Source organism: Microtus pennsylvanicus, chromosome Y (genome assembly GCF_037038515.1).
Source record: "Microtus pennsylvanicus isolate mMicPen1 chromosome Y, mMicPen1.hap1, whole genome shotgun sequence".
In the NCBI taxonomy this organism is placed as follows: Eukaryota; Metazoa; Chordata; class Mammalia; order Rodentia; family Cricetidae; genus Microtus; species Microtus pennsylvanicus.
This window is the reverse complement of record NC_134602.1, coordinates 864,322-874,169: the sequence shown is the minus strand read 5'-3', so window position 1 is coordinate 874,169 and position 9,848 is coordinate 864,322. Positions and strand designations below refer to the sequence as shown.

General features: G+C 43.5%; 1 protein-coding gene across 1 annotated transcript; it reads left to right on the top strand.

Moving 5' to 3' along the window:
• Nucleotides 1–253: 253 nt before the first annotated feature.
• On the top strand, nucleotides 254–919 carry LOC142842017 (sex-determining region Y protein-like). Its single transcript, XM_075959005.1, has one exon. It carries the CDS (start codon nucleotides 254–256, stop codon nucleotides 917–919), a length of 666 nt encoding a protein of 221 aa, XP_075815120.1.
• Nucleotides 920–9,848: the final 8,929 nt, after the last annotated feature.

Sequence of the window (9,848 nt, the reverse complement as noted above, 5' to 3'; positions counted from 1 at the left end):
TTGTTACAGACTTTAAATAACAAAATCTTTGTGACAAACACATATTGGATAGTAACTTTCAGCTCTTACACTTTAACTTTTGGCTTTTTTCTCCCCACCCCTACTGCTCCTACACCTACTGTTCTCTCTCTCTCTGTCTCTCTCTCTCTCTCTGTCTCTCTCTCTCTCTCTCTTTCTCTCTCTCTCTCTGTCTCAGTCTCTCTCTCTCTCTCTCTTTTGTCTCTCTTTTTGGTTACAATATATCTCATCCACAATGTTCAGCATATTGAATCATGATTACTGCAGTCCACGCTTACAGCCTCAGGATATCATCGGCTCTGGAGAAAAGATATCCTTTGGCACGGATGGCAGTCATAAAGAGGGTATAGAAGGCCATGTCAAGCGCCCCATGAATGCATTTATGCTGTGGTCTCGTGGTCAGAGGCGCAAGTTAGCCCTGGAGAACCCCAGCATGCAAAACACAGAGATCAGCAAGCAACTGGGATACCAGTGGAAACGCCTTACAGAAGCCGAAAAAAGGCCATTTTTCCAAGAGGCACAGAGACTGAAGACCCTACACAGAAAGAAATACCCGAACTATAAGTATCGGCCTCACCGGAGAGCTAAAGTGCCACAGAGATTGGGTACTTTGTTGCCTGCAGATGCCTCTTCAAGAAAACTATACAACTTGATGCCAGGGAACAAGTACCAGTGCACATTCATATACAGAGAGGACTGGACTAGGGCTGCACAGCTGTCCTCCAAGAGCCAGCTAAGCTATTTACAGCCTGGAGACATCCCCTTTCAGCACCGCACCTGTGCAGCAGCAGCAGGAGGAAGTGCAGCTGTAGCAGCAGCAGCAGCAGCAGCAACAGCAGCAGCAACAGTAGCCACAGCTACTTACTACCAACTGACATCACCAGTGAACAAAACAGCATAGCTACAGCATCTCGGTAAGACCCTGTGGCAATCTCATGACATTGGCTTCTGCTGGGATGTATGTCAATACTCCCTCTTGCTATAATTTACAGCCTGAGATAAAGATTTCCCTCCTCTCATAATAAAGGCCTTGCTCCTTTCTATTTGGGTCCGCAAACGAGGTGTGTAAAGATGTGTCGTGTGTAATGAAGGAGAATGCTTAGAACAGCTTGTGCCTATCTTTAAGACTGTTAAACAGACAAGAGTTTCATCACTGCGGAAACTATGTTTTACCTATCGCTCTTCCATGGGTACATCTATGAGAAACACATACAACTTACACCTGTGGGAAAATGAAACGAAAGAAAGAAAGAAACAAAGAAACAAACAAACAAAAACCCAGCTTGTGCCTCTTTGAGCATGCTAAGCACTCCTTTGTAGACCAAATGCATCTAACTGTTTTGCAGGGTCCCTGTATATCATACATAAGTAAAGTGTGATAATGTAAAGTCTGTCTTTCGAGTCTCTTCTTCAGTTCTCCTCCCCACTGTGGAAAGCTGAGATTTCCTTCTTTTCATCATCTTACTCCACACCTACGAACTACGCCGTGAGAGCTATATAACACCTTTTGGCAAAATAAAGCTTTAACGTCTGTTCATTCATGTGAAGTCACATTCTGCTTCTCTTTTGAATATTATCTGTCTTTAAACATCAAATTGTTTTATAAAATGAAAGGTTTTGTACAAAAGCATTACAGACCAAAGCTGTATTTTCAGAGTCCGGTTAAGCATCAGAAATGGAATGGGCACGGGAACAAGCTATACAGGCCAAGTAGTTGAATGTACTAACACTTCAAGACTCCATGCATATAAAGTGACTGGACTGATACAAAAGGTGTAACGAGGGGACCGGGATGTGCTGAGGGGAGTGAGTGGTGCATGACATTTGCCCATTCACTCAACTGGCAGATTTTAAGCTAAGGAGGGTTGAAGTACCCCCGTCTGGTTATTAGAAACAAACTTAAAACAAAAATGAAGACTCTGTGCACAGGATCCCCTGCAAATGTTTCCTCTGGGAACCTCCAGGAACCATAGGTTGTGGTTAACTCCAGGCTTCTAAAGGTTTATATCCAGAACTTAAATTAGCTCTTCCATTTTCATCAGCGTAATCCCACAGAATGCTTTCCTCATTATAATTTATGTTGCACAATACAGTCTTGCCCAATCACATTTGAATGACTGACTGTAAGTCAGACATACCTCTAAAGCATTGGTTGGAAGAAAACAACAGACACTGAGCCTATGCGGTGACATGCTGTAACACTAGCTATAATACAACATGGAATATTATCCAGAGAACCTTGGGATATTTTGAGCACTTTGAATCGAAAAAAGTGTTTGAAATGGTCTTAAAACCTGTGAGCTTTACTCCACTTTCAAAGCATCTAGTGTAAACACTAAATTATTGGCACTGATATTAGATTGCTCTCTAGAATTCAATGAAACAGTCAGTGGCACTACTATGCTTCTAACTCATGGGGTTCTGTTCGTTTGGTTTGGTTTGGTTTTGTGAGACAGGTTTCTCTGTGTAGCCTTTGCTGTCCTGGAATGTCTTTTGTAGGGCAGGCTGGCCTGGAACTCAGAGATCCACCTGCCTCTGCCACCACCACCTGGTAATTGGGTTTTATGAGTGTGTTCCAGCACTGTTTCAATGTCTATGGACTCAAATAAGGTTCCATAAGTCTTTGAATAGATTTTTAACTCAAATGAGTGAAAATATATCTCTCCTAGGGGATACCTGTGTATCTTTCTCTGGAAAGTTTCTGCATGAATTCTCCATCACTTTTTGTGACTTCTCTCCTTTGTGTGAATTATATATGCTAAGTGTTAGCTAACTAGAGAACTGTCCACATTCCAGAATCAGGTGTTACCCACCCCGTTACCCTGCCTTCAATGACTCAGCAACAATGCCTTCCCATCACTGAGGGCCAATGTGACACATTTCCACTGTCCCCGCCTTACCTGAATTTTCCCTAGGTGCATGCTCCATATCCCAACACCCCCATAAGGCTTGCTCTCTGGTCTTCCACTGTCTCTACCCTGACTCAGAGGCAGCCATTTCTCAGTTGTGTGAGGTCTGTTGCATAGTGTGATCATTGTGGCATTCCTGGGACCCCATCACCAAGGTACTCCTTGATCACAAACCCTTTCACAAAGAGATGTAGATAAAGGGCAATGATCTCAATGATTCCTCTGGCTATCCAAAGATTTCCTCTTTCTCACCTGGACCTACTTAGGAATTATCTTCCTCCTCCTCCCTTGTGGACCTGTTGCCATGGAATCTTTCCAGTTAATCCTGGCTTGAACTTTGGAAGCAGCTCTCTGTCTAGAATTTCAGGCCTTTTCTCCAGACAGCCTATCACACTGTCCTCTTTGCAGTGATAACTGGAATTGGCAGCTAAATTTTTGGAGTTGGAGAGATTTTGCTCCTTTTTTTTGGCATCTCTTCACTGATACTTCCTGCTCTGAACTTTTTCTGGGTTATACCAAGAAGTACAAACCTGGTAACTGACTACAGTGCCAATATCTGGGAGAAACTTTCAGACCAGTGGTGTAAAAGGAGCCCACAGAACACGGACAGCTCAAAAGGACCTGCAACTCTCTTTTGTTCCGCTGCCTAACTCTTGAAGTTATAGCGAAACAAAGAGATTTGTACAGGAACAATTTGTGTTATGGAAGGGAGTTGGGAGCAAACTGCATGAGATTTCAACGAAAATGCAAGCTAGATAGGATAAAACTACACTGTAGATAATTTCAAAAAGGAATATATTTAAACTCTCAAACAATATCAATATTATTTTTTTTCCTTTTGAAAGAAAATGGACCAGTATATCAGAATATGTAATCATAGTAACAAACCATGAAACCACGATAATCTTATTTATTTAAGTAAAGGAGTTGTCTCTTTATCTGTGAAATAAGCAGGTGTTGTTTACTGGGCACTTCCTACTGACCTGGGGACTATGAGATCCTTTGTTCCTTGATATTTACATTTCAAAGACTCAACAACAGGAAGAGTTAAGAAGGGTGATAGATCTTCCTCTCTCTCTCTCTCTCTCTCTCTCTCTCTCTCTCTCTCTCTCTCTCTCTCTGCCTCTCTATCTCTCTAGTGTGTGTGTGTGTGTGTGTGTGTGTGTGTGTGTGTGTTTCATGCGTAAATTGAATATCTTGATCCTGCCTCAAAATCTGTGTGTTTATGTGTGTGTGTGAGAGAGAGAGAGCAGTAGAGGGAGATGGAGACACACAGACACAGACACAGACACACAGGGGAGAAAATAGAGGAGTGAGAGAGAGTGTGTGTGTGTGTGTGTGTGTGTTTGTGAGTCTGTGTGTCTGTGCATATGTAATGAGGGCAGGGGAAGGGGATGTATGTATGCTGACACAGAGGCTGCAACCTTATGGAACCAACCCACTGGAAGTGTCTCACACCATATGGGAGTCTTTTCTAGCTAATTCCCCGAAGTCTTTGTAGGGTTAGTGCTGAAGTAGTCTGGAATTGAGAATGGTATCATTCCCGAGAGATGAAGGCTTGTGGTGCTTACCCAGACCTTCTGTCAGGAGCTTTGGGTGGAAGGGATAGGGTTGGTAGGTGGGCCTCGAGGAACCGAAGGGGAGAGTGGACAAGATCTCTGAAGCAGGAGCCAAGGCCCCACAAGCAGCATTGCCTGTTAGCAGTTCCACTGTCCTGAGATTTTTCACAAGAATAACACTGGTAGCCATCCATATTTCCAGGGGTCGGTCATAAGTGGGTGACAGACTGCCCTGCAGGAGGAGGAAACTAACTCCCTCCCACCTTTGCTTAGCTGAAAGGAAGGACACTAAATCTTGGCCACACTCAAGAGCACTAGCAGGAGGCAGTCCCATACCATGCTTTTGTAAGGTTCAGCATCCAGCTGTGCTGCCCCAACTCCAGCCCCACCCGGCATCCCTTACCTTAGGAAAAGCTCATGTTTTCCACATACTAATGAAATCAGTGACAGGTACATCAGTCCCCTGCCTCTCTAACTTCAAGGCACACCCAGCATGTTATGAAGTTTGAGACTCCTGGAATCCATGTTCTTCCATCTGAGGATATATCAGAACTCCCGTTTACCCTCTCAGCAGTTTTCAAGTAAATTATGTCTAAAGCCCCCAGCCCCCATCCTCCATTCCCCACTCCTGTCCAGTGTTTTATTGCTCTCCTTCTCCATGACACAGAGTTAGAGGGCCATCCTGACCCAGGGCAAAGGCTTTGGAGGGAAAGATGGAGGCAGATGGCCTGAAAAGCCTAACAAGTTAACTAAAGAGTAGACAGTAGATGTCAAAATGAGTACGCAGACTTGGTGCAGCACTAATAATAAAGGCAGCCCAAAGGGTTAAGGGAAGATGTCCCAAGAACAAAATGATGATCCTATCTCAGTTAGGGATGCAGGCTTGGAGATCCAGTAGAAACAGCAGCATTAGGACTCTTCAGATTTTATCTCCTTCCTTCCCAGCTGTGAGCTGTGTTAAGTTTGGGCTCTGGGCCTGCTTGTAAACTCACAACCTGGAGCTCAGTGGAAAAGAAGAGAAGGCTTAAAATGACCAGGAGATTAAATGATTTTAAATGATTAAAATGAAAGGAGTGGGGGTGGGGGTAAAAGTAGGGAGCTAACATAGGGAGGGTCCTCAGACTCTTTGCCTTTTGGCAGGTAGCCATGTCAGAGGAGAAGCAGGTTGCAACTGACTTCAGGACATTGGCCTCCCAGGAAGCAAATCTCTGAAGGGTGAATTTTGGTCAGGCCATCTCTTGCATCTGATGTACGTTTACGTTTGTTGCTACCTTCTTTCTCTCCTATCTAGCATGGCGTGAATGGGTGTGGAAAGATTCCCACTGCCTTAAATGTGGCATGATTATCTCATGGAAATACTCCATTTTACTGGAGATGATTTCCTCCTGAGCTGTACTGTTTAGCTGAAGCAATGACTCTTATACAATACTAATGATAGTTTAAATAGGATTTTGATGATTGACAGTCCTTAATAAATACAGCGAGGGACAGTGATGAGAGGATTCGCTAACTAGGAAAACTAAGAGAGGTAAAAGCAAGATGGGGTGTCGTTCCCATTCTTGATAAAACAGGGGCTGAGAGGATACAAAATTAGAACAAAAAAATGACACACAGCTAGTATTCCTGGGGAGCCATACAGTCTGTGGCTTAGGTTACTGATTAAGAAAATCAAATGAGTCCCAGAAGCCCAGTGAGCTCGGGTTCTTTTAATCTTAATGTTGGAAGATATCTTCACAGATTTTGCAGTGCATCATAGCTGAAATATAGCTATAAATAAGGACTTAAGGTTAACATTTTTTGTTAATGGCTTTGATGTTAAAAAAAACAAAGTCTTGGAAAATAATTTAAAGCATACTTTGATAGCTTACTGAGGATTTCAAGGTCCCTCTAGATTAGGGAACAGGAAGGGACAATGGCAACCTAGCTACTGATGGCTAATGTGCCTTTCTTGCTAGGATGGCTTGGTGACCAAAAAGGAGATGATGAATTCCTTGTTCCCAGTTCTGATGAGTGGGTAACCTGAGGAGCCAAGGTGGAGATGACCCATCATTTTCCATTAATAAAAGCTCAGACTTCGAACCTTTAAGGACTTCTTTGTAACATTTCCTTTGAGATAAAAAAAATAAGGTAATTGGTACTTTCTTTGTAGCCTCAGGGTGGTTAGGGAACTGAAAACAAAATAGTTTGCTTGCTTACACTGTTAATCTGTATCAAGTTACTTGGGTATGAATGTATGCGGGTTCTTGAGACAACTTGTTTTTTTCCCTATTATATTAAAGAGTCTAAAGGATAAGGAAAACATGCTGCTATTACTTGTATTCAGCATAGTCATTGACTTGTAAAACAGACTGCAACTACATTATACTTTCAATACTGCTTGAAACATTTCCTGCATGTATAAGCTGTAGGGGAAAAATAAAGTTAGTTGGTAGACATCAGAGAGAGACAGAAGCAATACATCTGGGGTCAGGTAAAAAGGGAAATAAAGCATCCCTCTCTAGAGAGGGATGACAGAAAGACCCTAATGGTAGGTGTGGGTTTTTCCCTGTTATGCCAGCACCAGAGGGTTTAGTTTTGTCCCCTTTGGCATGCCCTAAAGAATTGTTTTATTTCCTCAGATTGAAAAGTCAAATGCGTGATGACATTGCCTACTCTGTGTCTTCCTCCCTCAATGCCTGAGCTTCTAAAGGCTTGTCCTTACAGCAGCTGTACCTTTAAGAAAGTTGTCTAGTTCTGCATCAACCTCAAAATGGGAAGTTTGAAACTAAGGATAAGGGTGGCGATTATCTGAGTACTTTGGTCAGATTTGGGTGAATAACTGAATGAGTTTGGAGGGCTTACAACTCAGTAAGAGAGAGCTTTTAGAGTCCCTTTAGAACATTTCGTCTAAATTTGGAACGATAGGCAGGACTGGTAGACTGTAGTATCCTACTGCCCAAGGTGTCTACCAGGTTTTGGGGGAGAAGAAAATGAGCTCCCAATGCTCTTACAACTTGGGGGGAGTCAGTCAAAAAGTGGAAGGTTCTGAGAACCTCCAAGACTTTGTGATCCAGAGAAAAACTGAGAAGCTCCTGCAGTTTCTGGAGTCTAGCTAGGGCATTTTTGAGTCCTACCCGGAAGGAAACTTCATTGTGTGGAGGACTCCCATTCAACAGTGAAAAGGCTACTCCTCCTTGCCTGGGCCAGCACTCTCTGGAAGTTCCTGTATAGAGTGAAATCTTTTACCATCACAAATGTACCCATTACTGCAGACCACTCACCCGCCAGCCCATACCCGTTCCTTGGTGTCAGTCTCCAAATCCTAGAAATACATCCTACTGGATACCGTCAGTGGTCACTCCTGTAAGGAATCGGAGGCATTCCTAAAGGTGACCACAGCTACCTCCCCCTCGTAAGATTGAGATATGGCAAAAGCAACAAAAGAAAAAGACATTCTAACAAAGACAAGAATAGACTTGTAAATCTGGAAGTATCTGAGACTCAGAGGCCTAGATGCCAGAATAAAAGCAATCAATGTAAGACAGGACAGTCAGTACCTCTCCATTAGAACCCAGAAACAGATCTGCATGAGTTGCCGAAAAATGCAATCTGGGTGAAGAAAAAAAAAAAAAAAGACAAGACTACCGATACATAACGGAATATGCTTAAGGCCCTTAAAGAGGATATGAAAAAAGATCCACACATCAAGCCTATAAAACCACAAACACAGAGAGACATGAGAGAGGAAAAATATTCAAGATGTGAAAGTAGAAATAGAATCACTAAGAAAACCCATCTTGAGGTAAAACTGAAACAAAAAAATTAGGAACCTGAACAGGAAATTCAGAGGTAGGCCTTGCCAACAGAATACAGAGAAGACCTAAGAAATGGACAGATCAGTTTCAGAAAAGACCCTGGGCAGTGGAGGAGATGGTGCCTGAACTGGCCTTGTCCCATAGTCAGGCTGGTGACTATCTGGAATATCACCATAGAACCTTCCTCCGGCGACGGATGGAGAGAGAGATAGAGACCCACATCGGAGCACTGGACTGAGCTCCCAAGGTCCAGTTGAAGAGCGGAAGGAGGGAGAGAATGAGCAAGGAAGTCAGGATCACGAAGTAGTTGTTGGTCCACCCACTGAGACAGTGTGCCTGAACTAATGGGAGCTCACCAACTCCAGCTGGATTGGGAATGAACGAGCATGGAATCGAACTGGACCCTCCGAATGTGGTTGACAACTGGGGTAGACTGAGGGGGCCAATGATAATGGCACTGGGATTCGTCTCTACTGAATGTACTGTTTTTTGGGGTCCTATTCTCTTTGGATGCATACCTTCCTAAGCCTGGATAGAGTGGGGGAAGGCCTTGGACTTCCCACAGGGCAGGGTGCCTTGCCCTCTCTTAGGACTGGAGAGGTGTGGAGGGGGAGGGTGTGTGGGGGGGAGTAGGAAGGAAGTAGGAGGAGAGGCAGAAGTGGGAATTTTGATTGGTATTATTTATAAAGTAATAGAAAAAAGGAAAAAAAGAGAAAGGAGTAAAAAAAAAAACAGGCACAAAATAGGCAGGACATCTGGCACACTATGAAAAGACCAAACCTAAGAAAAATATGAATAGAGGAAGGGGAAGAATCACAACTCAAAGGCCCAGAAAGTAATTTCAACAAAAGCATAGAAGAAACTTGCCCTGACCCATAGGGAGAGTCGCCCATTAAAGGCACGAGAAGCATTCAGAACACCAAAGACACTGGACCTGAAAGGAAAGTCCTCATGCTACATTAACAGTCAAAAACAGTACATGTAGGTAACAGAGAAAGAATATTAAAGCTGCAAGGAGAAAACACAAAAGCAGACCTATTAGGGCTACAGCCGGCTTCTCAACGGAGACTCTAAAAGCCAGAAGGGCCTGGACACATGCGCTGCAAGACTGTAAGAGACCAGAGGTGTGGTGCCAGCCCAGACTACTATACCCAACAATCCTTTCGATCACAATTTTTAGAGAAAATGAAACATTCAGAAATAAAGACCAAGTTTAAGCAATGTTTGCCTATAAAATCAGTCCTAAAGGAGCTTGAAGGAAAACTCCAAAAGATTGACACTGGGTATCTTCCTCATTCATGATTCACTTTCTAACATGGTGCAGGGTGTCCCATATGAACCTGGCAGACTCAGCCTGTCTACCTACCCACCTTGCCCCAAAGATCCCTTATACCCAACCTCCAGTTGCTGGAATTGAGACACTGGCATTTACGTGTGTGCTGGGGATCTGAACCTGTCTTCACACTGGTGTGGCAAACACTTGAAGAACTGAGCCAGCTGCCTAGCCTTTCTTCTATATATTGTGTTTTCCCTTTCACTGCTGTTTGTCCCAGTTTCCGCCTTTCTGC

What these genes read in the sequence shown, in the direction of transcription:
- LOC142842017 (XM_075959005.1), top strand. Translation starts at nt 254, where the DNA reads ATGTTCAGCATATTGAATCATGATTACTGCAGTCCACGCTTACAGCCT.